Raw genomic sequence first — 23,973 nt, forward strand, 5'->3', positions numbered from 1 at the left:
TATAAACCTCTGAATCAGGTTCTGAAGCAGTGACGTCCTGAGTGAAGACCTCACTGATCACATGACTCTGTCACCTGGACTCAGTGTTTCTGAAGCAGTGTGCTGGGTTTTTAAAAATACGTGGCTGCTGCCTGATGTTGGGCCCACAGAGGAAGACGACTCACTCGCTCTTCTTCACTTCCTCCTTAAACATGTGGAAGGAGAGCAAAGTGCTGCCAGACTCTTATTTCTGACAGGAACAGAAGAAACCACAGCAAACTGTTCCAGTTCTTCATCTTCATCACAATCTGTTTATTTCTGATGGTGTCTTCAGTCTGAGGTTTGAAGTTTCCATGTCTGTGTGATGTGTGGTGTGAAGGCTGCTGGTTAAACTGCACTCAGAAAAATAAAGGTGCCAACTGGAACCAAAAGTGGTTCTTTAGACTGATGCCATAGAAGAACCTTTTTTGGTGCCACAAAGAACCTTTCAAACAATGGTTCTTTGAAGAACCATTTCTTTCAGTGGTTCATTGAAGAACCATTAAATGTGCCCCAAAGAACCATCAAGAAATGGTTCTTTGGGGCACCTTTAATGGTTTTTCAAAGAACCTTTTTAAAAATGGTTCTTTAAAAGAACCATTGTAAAGAACCTTTTTTGAGTGGTTCTTTAAAAAAACATTTTAAATCTTTCAAAATAAAATGTATCATAAATTGAATTTGAGTAGGGTAAAATAAATACGACCACAGCATAGACATATATTAATGGTTTATTGTCATTTTGTAGTATACCAAAAGACAAAAAGGCATTTTAACCCTCAGCACAACATCACTACTGATACATGTCACATATTAGTGTTTTAAACAGTAATAATTAAATATATTTGCTATACTATAAATAAATATACATATAAAAACTATAGCTACAGATAACACAACAATACATGTATTGTTTAATTAATAAAACATCAGAAAGTGATAAAACACATTAGAAATAGCAATAGCTTCATAACAGACCAATAAATCAACACATTTTCATCAGCAGATGTTTGCATGTTCAATAAAAACATTTCAACAACAAGTTTATGATTAAAATGATCAATGAACTTCAGCCTTACGCTATGTAATGTATGTTTCATGTTGTACTCATGGTCCTTTGTTAGTCCAGTTTAGGATAATGTCTCTGACGTATGTTTCATATCAAATATATGTCATATCAAAACAAGCCCACACCTGCAGTTGTTTCAGTTTTTCACTGGTGTTTCCTGTCAGCTGGTCAACCTCACTCAGGCGGACATCCATATCAGCCAACCAAACGACAAGCTCCTCCTTTTGTGCTTCAAACCCCTCCCACTCTGAGACAAGGAGCTGAAAGAGAGAGAAAAGAGTCAATTATAAAGAAGAGAGAAAAGTGAAACCCTCCTCAGAAGGTCTGACTCACATACCTGCAGTTGACCTGTGATGGACTCCAGTTTGGCGTTCACGTCATCCCTCGCCGATGCCAGCAGCCGAGTCTGCAGGGTGCCCTGGAAGAGCCGAGTTAATGTTCGACTCCTCCTGGTCAGGCTCTACAGCTGGATGAGCCGAGGTCTCCCCTCTCGCCGCTGCCTCTGAACACAGAAACACAAATTGCATCTGAAGCAGGAGGTGCAGATTTTTTTTGCTAGTCTTTTCTAAATCCAGGCTTGATCACGTGGCGGTATTTGGAAAACTTTTTTGGCCAGTGGACGACTGTTGTCTTGCAGAAAGTCAAATCAAACATATGCGATACACAATCAATTCACAAGAACACATTATAAAAAATAAGTCCAGTTCTTGCCTGATTTCAAGTGAAATCTGCATCAAAACAGGGTGACAGAAGTAAAACGAGTGCACAAAGCCTCATTTTGTACAAGCCTGCTATTACAGTTCTCCTCTATGCAGACGACTTTCCTGTTTTCAAGGCACAACTTGGATCTGCTGTACGAATCTTATGGATACACACTAAATGAAACAATAGTGTGCATGACTCCAGATTCTGATCCCTCATCCTAATATGGTCCCAACATAGCAACAGCAATAATGCAAATGTTGAGGCTTCAAAATACAAAGTCCATAAACCAATGGCTGACATGGGTTTTATCATAAGGGTGATAAATATACAGATTTCAGTCTGTCTTAGAGATTTGATGTTCATTTACCTGCAGATGCAGTATACGTGCCTGCTCCATGGTTTTTCACAACATTTTGCACATCACTATTTAATACAGGAAGTAGGTGAACTAAAACAAGTCATCGTTCTTTGTGAGAGGACCATATTAATGAAACAAACCTCAATGACATCATAGGGATCCCTAAAGATGCTCCTGCTGCTTCTCTTCCTCCTCATCCTAAGCTTCCTTCTTCTTGTCCTCGCCTTCCATCCAATTGTAATTCAACCTAATTGTGTTTCTCCCCCTCCTCTTCCTCATTTTGTTGGAGCTGTGAACACAATTAATGTGAATCTGGATTAATTTGTGCAAACAAGAAAAATCTACAGCTTTTTAGTCAGAGGTGCTCTTGTGATTTAAGCCGGTGTTAAGGTTCAAAATATTGGGGATGGACACCAGAGGAAAAACCCACAATAACAACACTGGTCCGGTCGGGTTAAGTCAAACGATGATTTTAATGGTCACACGTGGGAGATGGACACTGTATGCAGACAGTCTCAGATCTCATCTCAAAAAACACATCACCATAGTTTTATGAAATCAGGGTATTAGAACGCCCCCTCATGCGTAGTGACAGGTGTAATACAATCAATGTTGACAATTTTATTTAACACAAAAAATAACATTGTCTCCTTCCCGAGGGCAGACGCTGACTGCCCCCGTCTCCTGGAACCGTCTGTACCCTGCTAAGACACAACATGGCAGCTACAAGGACTCTTTCATTTATTAAGACCATCAGTGTGTATTGCGCTGAATCAAGTATATAATATTAAATGAATATTGCTGGATCAGCTACTTCTACTTAAAACATATTAAAACATGACTAAGCACAAAATCACCAAGGATAACATCGTATAAGTGCTGTGTAAGCGCGTGTGGCCTTCCAAGCTCAAAGCCTTTGCCCTCCATAGATCAGCCAGACATCACACTGGCTGTAGCTTTTAACCTTTAATTAACTTGAGCACAACTCTAGAATAAGCAACAAACTGCAATGTGTATGGAATGATCATGGTTACATCCGCAATGAAAAATCATGTTATTATTCTGGTACCTGTAAGGGAAAAATCAAACTAAAGTTAAAACCATCACTGTAATGCAAAGGATAATATAAGGTCAAAAACTTCAATTTATGTAAAATGCAAAGCTGGTTATATACTTCTGATGAACTAATAATGCCATATTAAAATAATGGATAATAATGAGAAAAACATCCCCTCCTTATTCTACAATTCCCTCTGTTGACCTCTGGAGAATCCAGAGGTCACAAAACAGTTGTGTCCCTCCTTGGCCTACACATTCGGTTCTACATGCATCATTGGCATCATGGACATTGGAGTAATAACTCCAGAGTCCACTGCCCTCACAGACATACTTTTAAACATTCTTCTGGCACAAGGGATGAGACAACAACAACAAATAACCATAATACCCACCACAACAGACAAAGAAAACATGACCGAAGCGATAACCCCCTTCCACCGTCCGAACACTGAGGTCAGCCAGCCTTCCAACGGACTATCAACACCGGAGTGATCATGCATATTTTCAGACAAGAATTCCTCTCTTCCTCAAAATGTGTCTTTTGCGCCTGGCTGCCAATGTGCGCGTATTGTGTGGGGGAATTGATTTTACCTTATTTCCGATTAGCATAAGTGGCGCTCCTAATCTCACCATCGCGCACGTCCCCACGCTCCCAAGAGGAACACGAACCAGTAGAGTCCTGTGCCCGCAATAGTAATACAGCCCGCTCCTAGCCCAAGTCCCAATTAGAGTGGCTGCATCACTCACATTGTTGGTGGTCCTCCCCGTCTGGGTGACCGAACACCAACTGGGGTCAATTTCCCCCAACCGATATTTAACTTTATCTGTGGAAAACTTGAAGCACGTATAATTATCTTTCCGGGGCATAAACGGCCCTACTTGCGTGAGCTTGCCAATAGGGGGAAATAGACTGGACAACACAGTGCAGTTCCCCGTATTCACAGCTCCTCTAGTTATTTGCAACATACAATTATAGCCCCACGAATCCTCTGGATGCAGAGGTGCAGGCTCTATAAATAAACGCGGCCTTGCAGAAGCGCAAGCTACACAATTAGCCACTTTTTGTTCTCTAGCATTTTGGGCTATCCAGTCCAGCCAGATGTTACTGTCACTGAACCCGGTAGCGCGTTCAATCAAATCCTGAGGTTTCAAGGTGGTGTAGTCCACCGACACTACTCGCCTCTCCCTTGGTTCGTGCTCTTCTGGTGTAGCTTCCGACGACCCGCTCCCCTCTCGCCCTGTAAAAGATGCAACAGAGCTGGTGGGGCTGGAAATCACACGAGTTGTCATTTCTTCTCTACCTGACGGTACGCGATTAGTTTTTCTAGGAAATTAACCTTAATTAACCCTTTTGGATCAACCCCCGCTGTTTCCACCCCCAAAATTAAATACATAGATTGTTTACGATGCCAATTCCCCAATGATAAGGTTAACGCGTTTCCAGAGGGGCTGAAATCCCTCTGTAGTTTAAGCTCATTTTCGGATCCTAATTCTAACGGTTCCCAATTTTGCCCAGTGTAACCCCTTACCTGGTCCCAATTACGGCACCAGCTGTCATATGGACGATTTCCCCTCTCGCAGTGCATACTCACTGAATAATCCCAACAGACCCACACATTATATCCCCTCCAGGCACTGCCGACGTCCCTGCAATTAACAACATCACACAGATCAAACGTGAAAGAAGTTGTGGAGCCAATAACATAATCTAATTCTAAACCACCATATGTGCTGAGACACTCATCCTTTTTACCAGAGACCTCACGCTTCACTCTTGCCCGCAGTTTCAAATCACTATGGATCACGCGTGATGTAATTGGTGTATCAAACAACGCCGGACTGGCATGACCTCCGTGCTCAGACTGGTTTCCCGGGTCGGTCTGCAACAAACAAATCAAAAAACAAATAGCCATGATTAGCAACATAATTGACATCAAACTCATAATAATTTTAAACATTGTGATGGCTTTTAAAACTCTTCTTTCATCACCAGTGTCTGATTGTTGTGATGGCATGGTGGTATGTGAATATTATGGTATAGTAAAAAGTTCAAAGCCCTTTATCAGAGCCTCTCTCTTGTTCTAGGTGTTCAGTGTGGTACCGCTCCTTTTCGTTGGCGCGGCGATCTCCTCCTAGGCTGCTCTTCTTTCTTCGACCTTCCGGGTAGACCACCGGTCGGCCCGTTGCACAGGTGTGAGGGTTTATTCTGCCTCTCTATTTCACCTGTGTTGGGTGGAGATTAATCCTTCCCCACCAAGCCCTCGTGCGCGGCCGTGCACTGCGTCCAGTGATACCAGGTGTCGCCTTTCCCCTTCAGTTGGACTGCTGTCGCCGTCCGAGCCGACACCTCATATGGACCAATCCAGCGGGGTTCCTTCCACTTGCGTTTGATGACTCTCAGCCACACTGCCTTCGCGTCCGGGACCTCTCCTTCTCCTGTGGGCCCTTTACAAGCCGCCTGTTTTGTGAAACTGGACACGAGCGCCTTTAACTCGTTCCAGTATTCTGCGTGGGACCGGTTCCCCTTTTTGTCCCGTTCAACCGAGCCCACCGTCCAAGGTGCCGGAAACTGTCTCCCGGTTTGCAGCTGGTGTAAAACCTGTGGATTGATTAACAGAACATCTTATGGTCATCAACGCAACCGGCAGGGCTGCGACCCAATTTAGCCCTGTTTGCGCACAAATTTTTGCCAATTTGTTTTTCAAATTTAGGTTCATTCTTTCTACTTTTCCCTGGGACTGAGGATGATAGACCGTTCCAAATTTATGCTGGACGCCCAACATTTTTTCTACTTTTGCCAAATCTTGATTTTTAAAATGGGTTCCATTATCTGATCTAATTCTTTTGGGGAACCCATGACGGGGAATGTAATGATTAATTAAACACTTAATGACAGTCTTAGCATCCTCCTTTTTTGTAGCCCACGCCTCTGGCCAGCCGGTCAGAGCATCTACACACACCAACAAATATCTTACACCGCCAGGCCCGGAATCAATCATATCAGTGAAATCAATAACAATCTCCTCTCCCGGCCTCTCAGGGGGCCGAAACTTACCCACTTCCGGTTTTACTGCTGGCTTAGGATTGTGTGCCCCACAGATTAAGCACATCCTGGCCTTTTCTCTTATCATTGCTCGCAGCTCAGGATGCCACCAATGACACAAGTTTCTTTCCATCTGGGCTATCCCCACGTGGGCAAGTCCGTGGGCCTCATCCACCTTCTGTCCTGCCATTTTGGCTGTCAGCACGGGGCGCCCGTCTGGGCCCCTCCACAAATATCCATCCTGCCAGGCTCCTTTGTTTTTCCACACCCCCTTTTCCTCTGGGGATGCCTCCTCCTGAGCCTGTTTAACTTCCTCAATCAGGTCAACAGATATCTCCTCTTCTGGAGTTACCTGTATCATTTGTCTCTGTCCTTTGTAGCCTGCGGCCTCCTTCGCGGCTTCGTCTGCTCTCTGGTTTCCTTTTTCCACCATGCTGGTTCCTTGGGAGTGAGCTTTGCATTTTATGATGCTCACCTCATCTGGGTCAGCCAAGGCCTTTGCCAGTTCCTCCATTTCATGTTTGTGGGAAATAGGTGCATTGGTTGCTGTTCTGAATCCTGCTCTTTTCCACTGAGGCAGCTCCACATGCGCTGCTCCAAACGCATATGCCGAATCGGTGTAGATGTTCACTCTCCTGTTCTTGGCTAGTCTCAAGGCTCGAGCTAGGGCTATCACTTCAGCTCTCTGGGCCGACTGCTTTCCCTCAATTCTTCCTGAGACTCTGACCTGATAATCTCCTTCTACTCTGCAAACCACCGCATACCCTGCTTTCAGTCCTCCTTCATCTCGGTGGCAACATCCATCAGTAAACCAGTCCTCAGCTCCCGGTATGGGTTCGGCCTTCAGGTCCTCTCTAATCTTTTCCTCAATCTGTGCTCTTTTAACGCTGTCATGTGGTTCCCCTACTCCCATTAAATCTGCCATGTTAATTCCTTCATGTGTGAATGTCAAATTTGGGGCCTCTAAGACTTTGCTCAGTCTCTGTTGTGCCCGTGGTGACATACAAAATGCTTGTGAATTCACGTATGCCACTATACTATGTGTAGTAAGTATTTTTAGTGGGTGTTCTCTCACTACATGTGCTGTTTTTTGGATAATTCTAGCGACCCCTGCTGCATGTTGTGTGCATGTAGGATGCTTTGCTTCTGTTGGATGTAGTTTTACACTTACATACATGAGCACATATCTACCCCCCCCCCCCCCCCCCCTTTTTTTCTGAAACAACACTCCATTTACAATTGAGTTTGTTTCAGAAACATCCAAATAGAATGGCTCATCATAATTGGGTGTGGCTAAATCTGAGGCCCTTGACAAATCCTGTTTTACCCTAATAAATGCGGCTTCAGCTTCAGGCGTCCAAGGCAATTCAGCCTTAAGGTTTCGAACGCCAACTTGCTTCATTAGGCCCCTTAAAGGGGCAGTTTTGCCTGCGTAATCCGGAATGAACTGCCTGCTGTAACCTGTTAAACCAAGAAAAGAAAGCATTTCTCTCACAGTTCGCGGTTTTGGGTGTGTCAGAATTTGGTCTCTGTGTGTGTTCATCAAGCCCACTGATTTGTGTGCGATTACCCGGCCCAAAAAGGTCACTTCAGGGCGAACTAACTGCAGCTTTTCTTTACTTACTTTAAAGCCGCATTCCGCCAACCTATTCAACACAACGAACGACGCTGCTGTACAATCCGCTGCTGACGGGGCTGCAATGAGAAGATCATCAACATATTGTATTAATGTACAATCATCAGGCAAATTACATGATGACAGGGCTTCTTTAAGCACCTGATTGAAAATGCCTGGAGAAAGCGCAAAGCCTTGTGGCAAACGTGTGTATCTGAGTTGTTGGCCTCTGTATGTGAATGAAAAAATGTCTCTGAGTGACTCATGCAGAGGAAGACAAAAGAATGCATTTGCCAGATCAATGCACGTGAACCACTTTTGGTCACATGTGATAGCTGATAAAGCTGTGTACGGATTTGGTACAGGTGCAGTGGTAGAGAGTAATATTTCATTAATGGCTCTCAAGTCATGTGCCATGCGGTATTTTCCTGTTCCATGTTTCTCCACTGGTAGAATTGGTGTGTTCCACAGTGAGTGAGAGGGCTCTAACACCCCGGCCCTTAACAGGCCTTCTATTGTTTCTGTAATTCCTTCCTCTGCTTCAGGTTTGTGTTTATACTGTGATCTATAGATTGGTGTGTTTGACTTGAGCTGGAACAAGACAGGAGGACACTCAGCTAGGCCAACATCCGTGGGCCCTTTTGACCATAGACTGTTGGGCAGATTTGACAGTCCAGCAACTGCGTGAGGATGATCTACACACTCCTCAGCATGTGTTTTTGAAATTTCTTTATGTTCCAAGATCACTGTATCATCACAGGCACAGGTTATGCGATAGGTTTTACAATTTGGAGCATAACATAAGTTAGGAATTTGGGTTCTTTGCCACCCTGTGTCGTCCAGTGCTCGCCTGACCATTGGACCTAGATCACCTGCACCATGACCTTGGTGGACCGCCAATGCAATGTGGGGTGCAGAATTTTCTCCCACATTATACCAAAGCAATTGTTCATCAGTTAATTTCACAGCCGCGGCTACACCTTCTGGTCCGATGTAGATGTCATGTGTCTGCACATTCCACGTCTGACCCTCAAGATCAGACTGAAATAATTCACGATAGGTGTCGTCATTATCTTTATCATAAAACAGGGTGACGTGGTAAGGGTCGCGCGGAGGGGAGTAAACTGCCAAGCTCATTATCCAGGGTCTCCACAGCTGAAATTGCCTCAGAACATCCTCTTTCACTAATCTCCCCCAGTAGATGTCGACTTTTTCTCTTTCACAGTCTTGAAGCAAATATTGAGTCTTTGTATTTGTTCCCAGGCACGGAAAATGCTGTCCTCCTGGCAGAGTCACAGATAATCCATCTGCTGAACATGTGATTGTGCCGCCCAACTTCACGAGCAGGTCCCTGCCCGTGAGATTTACTGGCGCTTGCGATGACACCACATAGTTGTGTTTCAAAGTCTGCTTGCCCAGCTTTGTCAAAGCTGGGTCAGTCACTAGCAGAGTGATCGGGATCCCGGAAAAACCCACCACGTTCACTGTGTGGCAGGACAACGTTGCACTGTCTGGTGCTGCTCTCAAGGTTGAATATGTTGCTCCAGTGTCTACTAAGAAGGGCAATTCTGTCCCTTCTACAGTCATTGACAGCATGGGATCTGCCATTCCCATGCTGTTTGGTCCCTCCGGGTCCCTTCAGTACTGGTCCTCCCCCCAGTCAGCCACTGGATACTGCGCGGCTGGTGCTGCACTCGGATTTGGGGCCTGATATGCTCCCCTATAGCCATCTCTTGCTCTCGGAGCTCCGCGTGCCTGGGATTGGTAGTTTCGTCTTTGATAGTTCTGACGAGGTTCTGGGCAAATTCTGCTCCAATGACCCTCTGCTCCACACCTCCAACAGACATTCCAAGGCGCACCGCTGAGATTCCCCGTGTTACGAGCTCTTTGTACTCCCCCCGCTGAGCCACCACGCCCTCTGTACGATCCACCGGTTCCCCAATTCCCTGTGGGTTTGTTCTGCCTTGGTGCATTGGCGGGCCATCCGTCATTAGTGTAGGGACCCGGGCCACTATCTGGCCATTCGGGCCCAGGACCAGGCTGGGTCGCAACTATCATCATTTTTTCTGTTTTTTCTTATTCCTCTTTCTTCTTCTCGCCGGCTTTGTTTCTGGCCTCCGCCAACTGTAGTTTGAGCAGAGACGCTTGTGCCTCCTCCAACTCTTTTTTCTGCTTGTTCGCACTGTCCTGCTCCAGCTGTAAACGATGTGAGACGTGTCTTTCCCACTGCACCGAATCTGCTACGGCAAAATCTGGATTTTTCTGTAGATCTTCTATGACCTGGTTTGGCAGCCCTGCCAGCACCGCTGCACGAAACCATGCTTGATGTTCACCTTCTCTACCCGGTTGAGTACCTGTTTCTAACAACCACTGATCTCTGGCTTTTTCTAAAAATTCTCTAGGTGTGTTTTGGGGGTCCCAAATTATTTTAGGTATGGCACCTGTATTGGGGGTTGGGTACTTGTCACGGACTGCGTCAGACAAGGCACATTGCACTTCAGGATAAGGCAAATCATTTGCATAGCGAGTTGTGCGAGCTATGGCCTCTACATCTGCTAGCCCACCACCGAGCATACATCGCGCAGAAATGGCGCGAAAATCACCAATAGCAAGCTCTTCTCCTTCTGTTAGCCTGCGTAATTCACGCAACCACCTTGCTCCTCCTCCAGTTATAGGTGGAAGCTGTTTAACCAATGCCTCCAAATCTCTTACTTTGTACGCGGGTACCCCTCCTTATTCTACACCGGGTAGAGTAGATTTATGTGTTGATGCTACCTGCTTCAGCTCTGGCTGCTGAGTGATATTTAGACCCCGGCTGGATTACAAACTTTAACCATGTGCTGAACTTTGGCCCAGCATTGATACCTCTTGTTAGTATAACGACCTCTTCTTAGCTTGTATGTATGATGGTGGATAAATGAAATATACAACGAAAATTTAACTATATTACAAAAGAACATCTATCTTGGAAACATCAAATGACCGGAGCATAACAGCCTCGTTATAGTGAATAAATATTTATGCCATTTACACCATCAAACTTAGATTGCTAAGGATGAAGAACCTTTTGTTCTTTAAAGAACCATTTGTAATAGCTGAAGAACCATCCACAAAATAAAAAGGTTCTTTGACGTATGATGGTTCTTTAAAGAACCATGAAGACATCTGAAGAACCATTTAAGAACCATAATTTTTCTGAGAGTGGGACTCACTGTTTAAAGCACTGAGTGCTCATAGAGAGATGCTCCATGAGTCCCAGTACAGACTACAAACATGGTGGAAACTTAGCTTTGATATCCACACACTCTGCACGTCTGTGAGTAACTGTGATGAAGATGTGCAGAGATCTGTGTCCAAACAGGAGGAAGACTGTAAAGACTCTGTGCTTCTAACAGCCTCTGTTAACATATGTGAGGCTGTTTGTTGTTGTTGCCATGGATCTTTGCACTGTTTGGGTCAGCAGGTCATGTGATCAGGTTTGTTCTGCTGGACGATGGTTCAGTGTCAGGTTTGTTTGCATTCATCAATAAATATCTAAATAAATCAAAGACTCCATGTTTGTTCTTTCATCATGTGACCTCTGCTCATCCATCTCTGTGTGTATCAGGATACATTTGGTTCATAATACACAGAAAAATCAGAGTTATTACCTGTAATAAATGTGAAAGATTCCTGCAGTGATAACCAGGCAGGACTGAAACACATCCAAGCTGTCACCACGGTAACAGCAGCATCCATCCACAGGTGAGGGGAGGAGCAAAAAGAGGGACTTTGACCATTTTATACTAAAAACACTCAACTAATGTTTCTAATATGAAACAAATAAGCCCACATTAATGTGAGCGTTTATTAAATAATAATAATGATGATTTCCTCCTGATCTCATTTCCACAGCAGAGAAAACTGTGGTGTATATTGAGGTGGAGGGTGTGGTCTGTGGCTCAGGTGTAGAGTGAGGGTGGGGTGCACCACAGCAGCATGCTGGGACTGCTGAGGGTGGAGGAGGGAGTGATGATGACATCAGAGCTGCAGCACAGAGACCAGTGAACACACAGTCTGTTCATCTTTGCATAGATACAATATACAGCACAATATTGAATGACAGACACGCTGTGGGAGCTTCCACAGATACACTGACGTCAGCATCCAGAGTCCTCCTGCTGCTCCCCCCTCAGAGCCCCGTGATCAGCACCAACACATTCAGTTAGATGACAGAGTCCAGCTGCAGCTAGAATCAGCTCCCCTCTGTGAACAACAGCACAGCGTCAGTGTTTCACACTCAGTGAAAGGAGGAAACAGCAGAAGAACACCATGTGTGCTACGTTTCCCAGGACACACTACAAACTGCACAAATACAGAGCAGCACGTGGAAGGACCTGGAGCTGCATTTACAGAGCTGCAGACAGCGTGATGTCCTGTATGGACAGGTGGAAGGAAGCAAGTCCTCAGCTGGAACACTCGTGTTTGTCCACAGACAGGAAACACAGCAGGAAACTTCCTCACAGAAGTGCAGCTCATGGATAACACACTTCCTGTCAGTCAGAATGAGGCTGCAGCCAAACACAGAAAGGTGTTTTTGTCCAGATGAGCCCAGAGAAGAAACACGAGTGTTCACAGACATCAGAAGCTCAGAGAGGTGAAACATGAGGTTGGAGTCCTCGTCAGCATCCAGAAGAGCTGCTGTGAAACCCTGAGTACTCATGACAGACTCTGATGGCACAAACACATCATGATTCAAACAGAAAGACAAACATGGAGCTCCTGATCCTCCTGCATGAGAACAAGCTGACATGAGCGCTGTGTCTGAGAGTGTCTCCCTGTCACAGTGACAATAACACAGCTGCTGCTCACAGTCATTAAACTGACCTGAGGTCAGCTGTGCTCCTTACATATGAACCATGTGACCTCACATCAGTGCTGTGGATGACTGTAGTCATAGAAGAGTAGAGCTGTAGCAGGTGGTGTGAGGAGGTGGTGGTGTATTCTAGTTAACGCAGTACTGAAACACTCCAGCAGAGGGCGCTGTTAAGTCCTTATTGTAACACAGTTACTGTGTGCAGTTAGACTTCATACATAATCTGCACTTATTTCCATCAGACATGCTGTCAGTAAATGATTGGTTTCTATACATTTCTAAACACAAAACCTCTTCACACTTCTAACATGCACATTTACACAACTAAATGGCAGTATTGATGAAAAGAAACACATTCAACAAATCCATTTAAACCTTAAAACAAACAAAAGGAAGCATCTCTATGGACAAACAAACCCCTCCACTTGGTTTGACCTGCTGATGTCATGTGTGACATCAAATACATAGAAACAGAATAATGTGTTTAATATGCAAAAGAAGACGAAGAAGTAAAGACATATGGGACAAATGGAGACCATTGCAGCTCATCCACCAGTGGGGTAAAAAGAGCAACCAAGAAAGTGGCAGCCTGCACGGCCACAGATGTGCTGGAGGAGCTAGAAGCTCTACCCATGGAGAAACTCCTGGAGAACCTTGCTAAGCCTAACAGGGGACAGGTACTTCTGCCCAACCTGGCAGCCACAAAGTGAACTCATTTAGGTAAAGATAACCACATGCACCTAACCAGCCTGCACCAGCCTGACATTTCTTCCTCCTAAGTAAAAACGAATGGATGGATTGAACTTAGAGTCTCAGCTCAGTTTTCTATTTTGACCACCTACACCCCAAGATACTCTTTTAAAAAGTGTTGTTTTCAGATCCCTTTGAAGTTCATAAAGGGCCTGTTCATTTTCATTCAAATGTTTTATTACATAAATGTTACTGTTTTCTTTTGATTTATGCTCCCACTACACTGCACCTCTACAAACAACAATGCCACGGACTGTCAGCTGCTTTTACATGCTGTGAACATGAGTAGGTTTGATCAGAGTTTCAATTATCAAAGAAAAGACAAACTGAGCAAAAAGAAGGAAAAAAAGACCAACTTCTTCCCAACTGACAAGAAAAATACTCGTCATGTTTTCATAATAAAGGATCAGGCTCCCCATTTATGACAGCTTGGACCAATAATGTATGTTACACTGATGCTACTGTAGAGACAGGGTCAACATCTCTATTTAAATATAATTAATATACAAAACACAATAAAAGTTATACATGAATTATTCATTATTTTTACTATTGATAAAATTCATGTATACTAATCAAAGTTATACATGAGTAACGACATTATTAATAATGATTAATAATAATAATTCTAATGCCAACATGATGACTGCTCATAGCTCCTGCTTTGAAATACTGAACTTAAACATTGACCTGATGAAAGATCACAATTCACAGTGGCCCACTGTCAGAATCATTCTGAATATAAACTCATCGAGTTAATCTGAACCTTTCTCAAATGTGCTGTGAATAAATGCTGCTGCAAGCCACTGTGGGAAAGCTGTGTTATTATCATGGAAACATCTGTGACACATTCACAGAGGACGAGGACACAAAGGGACGACACGCAGAGGCTGTGTTAAAGTCAAAAATCCAAATCTTTAGTCCTAAACAGGCAGTGGTTACAAACAGGAAGACGAGCAGTCCATTAAACAGTCTACAGGGTCAAACATACAGAGAATTCAAACAGCTATTAAAAACAAATAACTGGACACTGAAAAACTTCAGTGATGTGTGAGGCACCAAAGGGAAGCAGCTGAGTATATTCAATGAATTCTCTTCAAATACAAAGACAGAAACTCCTACAGGCAGCATGCAAACTGAGCAGGATACACAAAGATCAGAGATTACAAAATAAATCAGAAAAGGATTTCAAACTTACTGAGAGCAAGGCCTCTGTTACAAATCTGTCTAATAGAAAAACATGCTGTACAGATACAATACGCTCAGTGTTCATGGTCATTTAAAAACTGGCTCTACCTGAACCACTTCAATATTTTATGAAGTCACTGAGTCGACCATTTCTACAGTTTGTTTCCTTCATTGCAGTTAGAGTGCGGCTGGTAAGGATGAAAACACACACAGAGCGTAAATTGTCTTTGTTAGTAACAAACGTCAGCAAAGAAAAGACAAAACACACAAACACTCTCATGATATTCATGAATCATTAGAAAGCATCCAAACATTCTGCTCGTGGACTTTTACAGTCTTATTTGCACTCGCTCATCTTCATAATCATCCTGATCAATACATGACAGGGGAGGCTTTGAGGTAGGCGGGGCTCTCTGCTGATGTCAGCATGAAAGGCAGGACCAGCGTCTGCCACATGTTGGTGAAACATCACAGTACACTGGCGTGGTTTCCTTTCCAGATGTTGGACGTTTGACACTTCAACGTTGAGGCCAACAAGAAGACACAGTTTTGGGTCGGGTTGCTGCAGGGTTTCTAACTGAGCAAAAGCAGAAGCACACAGACCAACAGGGATCAGATGCTGAGTGTTAGAGGAACATCTGTGCTGATCACTGAATGCTGCTGTGGTCTCTTGTTGAAGTTGGTTGGTGGGACAGTCTAATAGTGATATCCTGCCCATCGGAGGAACACTTTTAAAAACACATGCAATACTTTGTTTGTATTACAGTCACAGTTTGTTATTTTTGTCCTTTAAAAGTGTTGCTGTACTATAAAGTCCTATAATTTGAGGCTAAAATGGCTCAGAGAGTCTCTCTCTCAGAGGATCTCCTTTGAAAGTGGAGACGGCTTTATCCGCTGATCCACGTCACTTTACCTGGATGTTTTCTTTGAAGCTGGATGAAGACTCCTCTCCCTCACTCCTGCTGCAGCTGTGTGGTCCAGTTGGCCTCTGAGGTCACAGTCAACATCTGTAGCAGAAGAGGGCAAATAAAAGTCCAGGTTAACAAAACTGGGAGCTTTTCCAAAATAGAGCATAACTGGACTTTTTCAGCCTTACAGGCAGATAGTCGTCTGAAGCTGCAGCTTTTTCTTTTTAGCTTTTTCCAATCTCTGCTCTCGGCTTTCTTTGAGAACATGTCTGCTTTCTTGGCATGGGTCTGTCTGCTGTTGGTGAAGAGACTAAATCCACATACTCGCTACTAAGATCTCCTCAAGTAGTCTCAACCAGATTACAGTTTAAGAGTAAATGTCTCCTGAGAGTTTCACCTTGGGGAGATGCTGTCTGGCTAACATGCAATCATGAGCATTAATCTATGAGGTGAAAAAGTAATTTTAAAAGCTCCAGCCACAAGTTTTATTTCATCTGTGTTTTGGTCAGAGTCCCATCAGACCTCCAGAATGGTGTCAGAGTGTTTTCTATCCACGTGATGAGCACAGGCCTCAGGTCCAGACCTCCACGGGCACCATAGCCTCTTTGGAGCTAATAGGTGCAAGAAGGTTTTGTTGGGATAGGAACTGAAGAGGAAACTGACGAGGAAGGCAAGGATCTTCTTCAGCTCCTCCGAGCCGGGACCTCTTTGTGTAGGCCAGCATTGGCCAGGTAGCCCTCCAGCATCGCTGGATGGCCGACAGTGGAAAACCTAGAGGAGTAGGAGAGAAACAGCAGCTTGGAGCATGTCTTTATACTGTTTAGTTTTTAGAGCCACAGACTTTCTTTTAATGTCATTGTTCAGGATCTATGACTGATTATGTATTTATTGTATTCCTCCATGACTGTGTGACAGCAAGTGGAAAAAACCAGCTTCACCTTTGTTGATATGCTTGTAATTTTAATATTGATTAAATGGCCATGAAATAATAGAAAGCTCATATATGAAAATGTATTTTAAGAAGTAAAATGTTAATCTGAGTACAAAGGAGTACACTCACCTTCTGGTAGATGGAGGTGTAGCGAGCGCTGGTGAACATCCAGGCCTCCTCGTAGAACTGATCACTGATTGGATCCAAAACATCGATGGAGGATCTGTGTAAGCGCTGAGGATCGTCCTGATGGACAGAACAGAAGGAGAGTGAGACAAGTGAAGATATACTAAACAACACTGTGACATGAACTGAGCCACACACAGTTTGATTCACAGGTGATTGACACATTATTTGACCACGAGCAATCTTTTCTGGTTTGACGCCGTCTTTGTAGCCAGAAACCAGCTCTCTCCTCGGCTTCCTCCACTACACGCTTCCCCCACGCCAGTCTCCTCCGTCTCTATAAAGGGGAGAGTCATGAGCTCCATCACCCTCACCTGTGCCGTCCAACGTCCCGCCACCAGCCTCCACTGCAGCAGGCCAGAGACCACACCCCTGCCACAATTAGTAAAAGTATATCCTTGCTGTACCCTTAATGCTAAATGTGCTAAATTAACCGCTGCCTTTGCCCCTTTGGGATTATTCTTATGTCACTGGGATGTTGACCTTTGACCTTCACATTAGAGAGATGGGCAGACATAATTAGTGTATGAATTTTAAAGTAACAGGTAATAAAGAGAGTGTAGCAAATGTAGTCAGGTTTCTTACTCTGTATCACACATGAGTGCCCGAGGGAGGCGGGGCTGACTGGGGAGACACAGGAAACAGAGAGACAGGGCTGACTCGACATGAAACGATGAAACATGGGACACGGGAACAGAAACTAAACACAGGCTGAAATGAACACTGAGGGAGGGAGAACTAAGATTACTGAGAGCCTGATAAATAAGAAGAACAAAAAGCAAGAAAAACAAGAGTCAAAGAAAACCAAAAACACAAAGCATTGGGCCAGGACCCACTGCTGTGACATTTATATGTGATAAAAACATTAAAAACTGCTCAGATGTTGAAATCTTTCTACGTATTGTGATATTATTCTGTTATTATATGTTACATTATATATGTAATCAAAATAGTTGAATTATGTTAACTGCTGTAGATCATATTATACCCTTTAATATAGAGTGTGTGATTAGTATGTAGTTTTAGTTTGCATTATACTTCTGACTTAAAAGAGTGTGAAAATCATTCGATCTATTTGTTTGACCTGTATTACTCAACACTGTTGAATGTGTTACATTGTTTCTTGACATGTTTTACTGCTGAATCATATGAAGAAGGTTGTAAGCAGAAGACTTGGTGTCTGTGGAGAAAGAGATAAAACCACATTCCTTACCCCCCTTCCTACTTCACACAGAAAGACAGAGAGCCGAGGTCATAATTTAGGCGCCGTGAGTGAAAGAATGTGAATGTTTGGGCTTTTACGACCAGGTGGGGGCCACTAGAGAGTATAAAAAGCTGTGTAACCCGTCACCATTTTGAGACATGCTGCTGACCCTCTGCAGGCATCTCTCCCATCATGATGGCTGTAATGCTCATAAGTGTTGAATTGTATGGAAATAAATGATTGTTGATTGAGCATTTATACACCGAGTATTGTCCTTCCTTCAGCCCAAAGATTCAAAGAATTGGGAGATTTCAACAGTATACTTTAGGTTCAGCTCTGCAGCCTGGCATTTGGTTAAGCATGATTCAAACATTTGATTTTGTTTAACTGGTTTTAATTATAGTTACTTTTTGTGAACATTTGTTGCAGCATTTAAAAATACATCATTTATTTTCAAACTTTTATTTGATTTAGAGCATCATGTTTGACCAACGTAAATGTTTTAATTTCATATAAAATAACTGAAGCAGTGAACTAAATATCTGAAATCTTTCCTTCCTTAAAAGTTATAATCCTACTTAAGTTATAGTGCAAACGCTTAAGCAACAAATATACTTGATGCTAATTAATTAATATTTCCCTTTGATGTTGCAACTATGCGGTCACTTCTGTCTTTAAACAAAATAATATTTTCAAGTTACAGAAATCATAAAGTCCAAACTAAAGTGCTACTGTTGCTATATGCATTTTATATAAATCATGGATGATGGTCCTGACATGAAGGAAGAGAAAGTTACAGGTTGCATCCTTTGACTTTGTCTCCGTGCCTTTGGGCGATTTTCAGAAGGACAGATGTTTCTGTTCAATTCTTAAATCAATTTTTTCAAACACAAACACTATTTTAAAGCTTCTAGAGAGTAAAGTATTAATGATAATTATAATAACAATAATAAAAACAAAAGCTCTCAGATCCATCAAACCAAGCAGCAGAAAGAACAATAACTGAAGAGAAAACTTTAACCTTGTAGACTTCATTATGTTCCAGCTGCTCTACAGACGCTGTGACCTCGAACTTAAGCAGGTCGTAAAGTATGTGCAGCTCAATAACTTCATAATCAGACCCTGTGGTATTTAGGCAGCAGAACAACTAAGAATAACAACTACAAATAATGTTTTTAGGTTTCTGTTGTACTGCAAGGTTCTGTACAGGAGAACCAAACCAAGAGCAAATATTACGTCTCATTTACACCTGAGCACGAAGAGCCATCAACATTTAGCAAATTGAATCATCTTTGTTTAGATGCAAGAAGAATCATATAGAAATGAAAAAGTAGAAATAGAAATCCAGAGCAAAGATATCCTCTAATTCAGCGTAGCACATGTGCAGCTGCTGCGATTCACGTAAGCATTCGGCTCGTCGCTGTTCTGGCTCACAGCGCTGCAAACACAAAAATAAATATCCCCAAAGGTGTGAAAGGGAGCTAATTAGTAAGAGTATTGTTACTCTCCGCAGGAGTAGTCCAGCAGTAGAAATCAGTCCAATAACAAGGTGTGTAACATCTAGCAGGGTGACAGAAAAACCCAGGGTAACTTCTAAGGACCTCAACGTCTCTCTCACATTGTGTTTTTTAAACATGCTTCCATTTGTCACTTCAGTCTTTACTCTGAAATACAGGAAGAGAAATCATGGCTGAAACAATTTCTCATGAAACCAGGGGTGTGGTCCAACAGTCAGTTTGGTGAGGAAGGTTCCTAACTGAGAGAAGTGACCCAGAAGTATCTGTGTAGCAGCCACAATGAATCCAGATCATGAGCTTTATTAACTGATCAAAGTCTCTTCTTTCATCTTCTGTATCATTCAGTTTGCATTGGTAATGCCCATTATTGTAATGCTTTTTTAAGACGAGCAAAACTTTATTTCACTTTGGGTTAGCTGGGATAAGTGATGGATGGAGGGAATTTTACTTCAGCCACAGAAATCCTAAACAGGAAGGAGGAGCAGAGTTACAGTGGATCACTATCCAGCAGGGAAACAAGGTTTATTTCAATTTCTTGGCCATGAGTGAGATTTACTGAGTGGGCAAATTAGGGAGACGACACCATCAGATCCCGAGCCCTCCATGTGTTAATCAAGAGACGGCTGCTGTGCTACATCCATAAATAATGAATAAATTAGGAGCTAAAGCTGAAAGGACAGTTTATTTGTACCATCTTCACGTGAACACATTCAAGAACATCACAAATGAAGAAACATTAAAAACTTCCACACTACATAAAGCAAGAAAAATAGTTTTTCTTTCAGGTGGTTTCAGAAAAACAGAAATATCAAACATCTCCAAGACTCTCTTTGAAAGAACTAAAAACCTTTGTTCTCATGGTCCAATCATGAGTGAACTCCCCGATGAAGCCTTGTGTGCTAAAACATGTCAGAGTTTTAAAGGTTAAACATGAGTTTCCAAAACGTTTTGCTGGAGAACAATGAACTATTTGACTGAGTTTCAATCATTTACAGACGAGCAAAACCAGGACAGAGAAAACAGGACAAAACTGACTCAGTAAAACACAGAAAAGAAGATCCCATGTAGATCTGTATTATGTAGAAGTTCAGCCCAGCAACCAGTTCAGTTCAACACAAGTTTAAATGATTCTATCTGAACTCTGTGGAGCCTGATCTCAAGCTTTTAGAGTCTGACACAGAAACCAGAGGATCTTTCTGTGTCTTCAGATTCACTGTGATCCAGTGATGGGAGTGATTTCAGCCCTGAGTGATCGCGCTGATGTTTGCACAGAGCAGACAATGAGGTGAATGTTTGGGCACATTGGTAACAGTGAAACAGTTTATTAGTAACGTGGGATCGTTTGTGTGCAGAGTATGATCTGAGATTCCTGAAGCTCTTGTCACACTGGTCACAGCTGTAGTTTCCTTCCATGTGTGCACGTTCATGAAGGTTACGACTTTGTAAATATGAGAAGCTTTTGTCACAGTGTCTGCACTTGTGTGGTTTCTCTCCTGTGTGGACTCGTTTGTGTGATTTAAGCTCACCTTCAGTGGTGAAGGATGACCCACACTGATCACAGAGGTGCTTTTTAACCCCACTGTGAATCAGTTCATGTTGTTTTAACTGACTTGTTGTGGTGAAGCTTCTCCCACATTCTTTGCAGTATTTCAGTTTGTCTCCAGTGTGTCTACGTTGATGTACTTTTAGGGTCTTTTGCTGACTGAAAGGTTTTCCACAGAGGTCACAATGAAAGTCTTTCCCACCACCACAGTGATGACAGGGTTGAGAACTGGATCCATCTGTGTCGCTCTGCTTTGTGGAGCAGGGAAATTATTTTACTGCTATTGTTAAATAATTGTCATCATTACCATTGCATTAATAATATAATCTGGAGTTTATATTGCATTCAGGGGTTAAACAGTGTCTCTTTCAGAAAGACTGAGTTATTTAGAGAAGAGGTTACTCATGTCTGGCTGTAACTGCAAAAGTGTCTCGGTAAAAGAGGAACCGTTCCTTGTTGTCTCGGCAAGAAAGAGGAACAAGACAAGAACGGAAAGTACCAGCCATGAAAATAGAAGATGATCTTCTGGGTTAAAAGTCTGATCTATGTATAAAATGTATCTGTGACGCATGAAGGGGCTTCAGTAAATCAAACCCTGATGCTATAAAATATCTGTTCATGCTTTGATTAAGTCGAGGACTACTGGCTGTCTGCGTACAGAGTGTCTTCCCACACGTGTGTTCATTAAAATCATTGTTGGAACAAGATCCTCTGGACCAAGAGTGGTTTGTACTCTCCCTCCTCAATTGTGAACCTTAACAGCTTCTAAACAAAGACACAAAGACAGTGTAAGTCAGTCCTTCAACATTTGTATCCTGAACGTCGCCTGAAATAAAGAGCATCTCTGCAGACGTCCAACTACATTTGACTGTTTCAGTTAACACACTCAGTTTACTGGGCTGCAATAACTACAATACTACCACCATAATACTACAGTAATACTAAAATCATAACTGAAAGGAAAATCTGAATAATCACTCAGAGCTGCTTTTCCATGCAGTAGAATTGCTAACATGCTAACACAGTTTAATGAGCAGAGTTGTTCCAAACAGTCAGGCTAAAATGACAAGATAACAATATAAATACATACCTCACAGTAGCTGCACTTGTAGAGTCTCTTTCTGGTGTGGATCTGTTGGTGTTGTCTCAGGTGATGTGGAGATTTAAAAGTCTTCTCACACAGGTCACATTGATAAGGTCTCTCCTCAGTGTGGGTAAACATGTGTTGTTGTAACTGTGCGTCTGTTGTAAAGTATTTGCCACACTGTTCACAGCAGTACACATCATGTCTGGTGTGAATGCGTAGGTGTTTATTTCGGTTCCCTCTCTGGCTGAAAGTTTTTCCACAGATGTCACAGCTGTATGCCTTAATTCCAGAGTGGGTAACTAGATGCCTCTGTAAGTGGCTACTGCGAGTAAAAGCTCTGCCACACTGATCACAGCTGTACGCTTTAACTCCACTGTGGTTGAGTTGGTGTGTTTTTAGGTAACCCTTCAAGGAAAAAGACTTTCCACACAAGTCACAGCTGAACGGTCTCTCTCCAGTGTGGATGACCTGATGCTGTTTTAGTTTAGCCTTCACAGTAAAACCCTTCCCACACTCGTTACAGCTGTATGGCTTAATTCCAGAGTGGGTAACTAGATGACTCTGTAAGCTGTTACTGCGAGTAAAAGCTCTCAATAACTGAGATTCATGGTATCACACAGCTGTGCTGCTGCTGATGTCAACACATCTGGAACAATACGAGGTATCTGCTACCAGACTGAGCAGGACGTGAGACCTGTGGACTGTTTAAAGCTGTCCCTCCACAGCTCACTCAGACCTGATCCACACCTCAGTGATATTCTCTGACTTCCTCAGTAGAGACAGAAACCATTGTCCCAGTAAGAGCTAAGGTGAGTCCCAGATGAGGGCTCATTCAGCAGCCGCGGAGCAGAAGCCAGGGGGAGTTGCAGTGATGCGCCCGTGGGCTCCGCCGGCAGCCAGCTGTGCCTGAGTGACCGAGCCCCAGGCCGAGAGGCCGGGGGCACCCCACCTCCGAAATGGCCCGAGCGAGCCCCAATAAGCGGCCGCCAAGGAGTGAGCCGGTGTGTACCCGGACGCCCACCCCCAGATACAAAGAACCACCAACGCACCGATGTCTGAGGGGGTCCGCCACTGGCAGGGGAAGTGGTGGTGGGTGGAGATAGGCCTCCAAACCTTGGAGGGCCCGAGATGTCCCCAGAGAGGTGGCGTCTGATACCCAACCTGACATATAGACACAGACATACAGGCACACACAGACACAAACATCCATTCCCACCCTCATGCTCTCATGTGCACTTCACACTCAACCGACGTGGAGACAAATATAAAGAGACGCTGTATACGCGATCACACTACCCAAGCGTACTCTACAAACCGGGTCTAGGTACCCCTGCCCCTGGAGGGGGGAACTGCACCCAGACCCAGGTGGTGTTACCCTTTTCCTTGCGGTGGGGAGAGGAAGACCGCCCCGACTCCGCAGCAGCAGGGAGGCCCCACACCCCAGACCGCAGCCGGACGGCCAGCTCCTCCTAGCCCCCCCGCTCCAGTAGGCCGCAGAGAATGGGGGTGAGAGAAGACTCCAAACCTCCCTCCACCCGCTCATAGTAGTGTTGATGCATGTGTGTTCTAAGGTGCAATTAAAACCCAGGAGGGCATGGAGCTACCTGCCAGAGAGCAGCAGGTAAGCGCATAGTCCCTCCTGTTAGCCCTCAATGTCTACATGTATTTAAAATTGAGAGGTGGGCAACGATGCCAGGGGTGGGGTGTACACCCTGATGGTAACTTGGACTCCGTGTATTGTGCCCACCCCCAAGATCCTATATGTATGTGTAATGAGGGTGTGAGTAATGTGAATGTCTAAGTTGTGGGATAAAATTGAGGCAGAGGCAGCCAGAAGGGGACGGGGGGGGGGGTAGCCTCCTCTGCATCCTGGTGACATACCCCTACTCCAAGGCCCTGCATGTGTGGGTGGTTGTGGTGGAGCGGGAGGAGGGAGGCAG

General features: G+C 43.8%; 2 protein-coding genes across 3 annotated transcripts in view; one reads left to right on the top strand and one right to left on the bottom strand.

The window, feature by feature from the left end:
• Window positions 1–14,364: 14,364 nt before the first annotated feature.
• LOC308398920 (phospholipase D1-like) lies at window positions 14,365–16,919 on the bottom strand. The gene is made up of 4 exons (XM_080885811.1): window positions 16,626–16,919; window positions 16,088–16,336; window positions 15,571–15,664; window positions 14,365–15,234 (listed from the first exon to the last, which is right to left on the bottom strand). The coding sequence occupies exons 1-3, from the start codon at window positions 16,845–16,847 to the stop codon at window positions 15,611–15,613; spliced, it is 525 nt and encodes a 174-aa protein (XP_080741937.1). The 5' UTR covers window positions 16,848–16,919; the 3' UTR covers window positions 14,365–15,234; window positions 15,571–15,610.
• A 5,761-nt stretch (window positions 16,920–22,680) lies between these two features.
• The window catches only part of LOC308398076 (uncharacterized protein), a 30,829-nt gene continuing 29,536 nt past the window's right edge, over window positions 22,681–23,973 (top strand). Inside the window, exon 1 of one of the 2 annotated variants that reach the window (XM_080884475.1) lies at window positions 22,681–23,034. In XM_080884475.1, coding sequence (XP_080740601.1) covers window positions 22,990–23,034 — 45 coding nt within the window. In that variant the 5' untranslated portion in view covers window positions 22,681–22,989. The remainder of the gene's footprint in view (window positions 23,035–23,973) is intronic. The other variant, XM_080884474.1, reaches the window with a different exon arrangement.

The sequence above is a fragment of the Rhamphochromis sp. 'chilingali' genome (genome assembly GCF_963969265.1).
Source record: "Rhamphochromis sp. 'chilingali' genome assembly, chromosome: 1".
Lineage (NCBI taxonomy): Eukaryota > Metazoa > Chordata > Actinopteri > Cichliformes > Cichlidae > Rhamphochromis > Rhamphochromis sp. 'chilingali'.

Excerpts from the sequence above, each read along its gene's own strand:
- LOC308398920 (XM_080885811.1), bottom strand. The coding sequence starts at position 16,847 with ATGTGTCAATCACCTGTGAATCAAACTGTGTGTGGCTCAGTTCATGTC. Across the intron at positions 16,337-16,625 it reads ACACCTCCATCTACCAGAAG|GTTTTCCACTGTCGGCCATC; the intron begins GTGAGTGTACTC and ends CTACTCCTCTAG. Across the intron at positions 15,665-16,087 it reads ACTCTGACACCATTCTGGAG|ATGTTGACTGTGACCTCAGA; the intron begins GTCTGATGGGAC and ends CTTCTGCTACAG.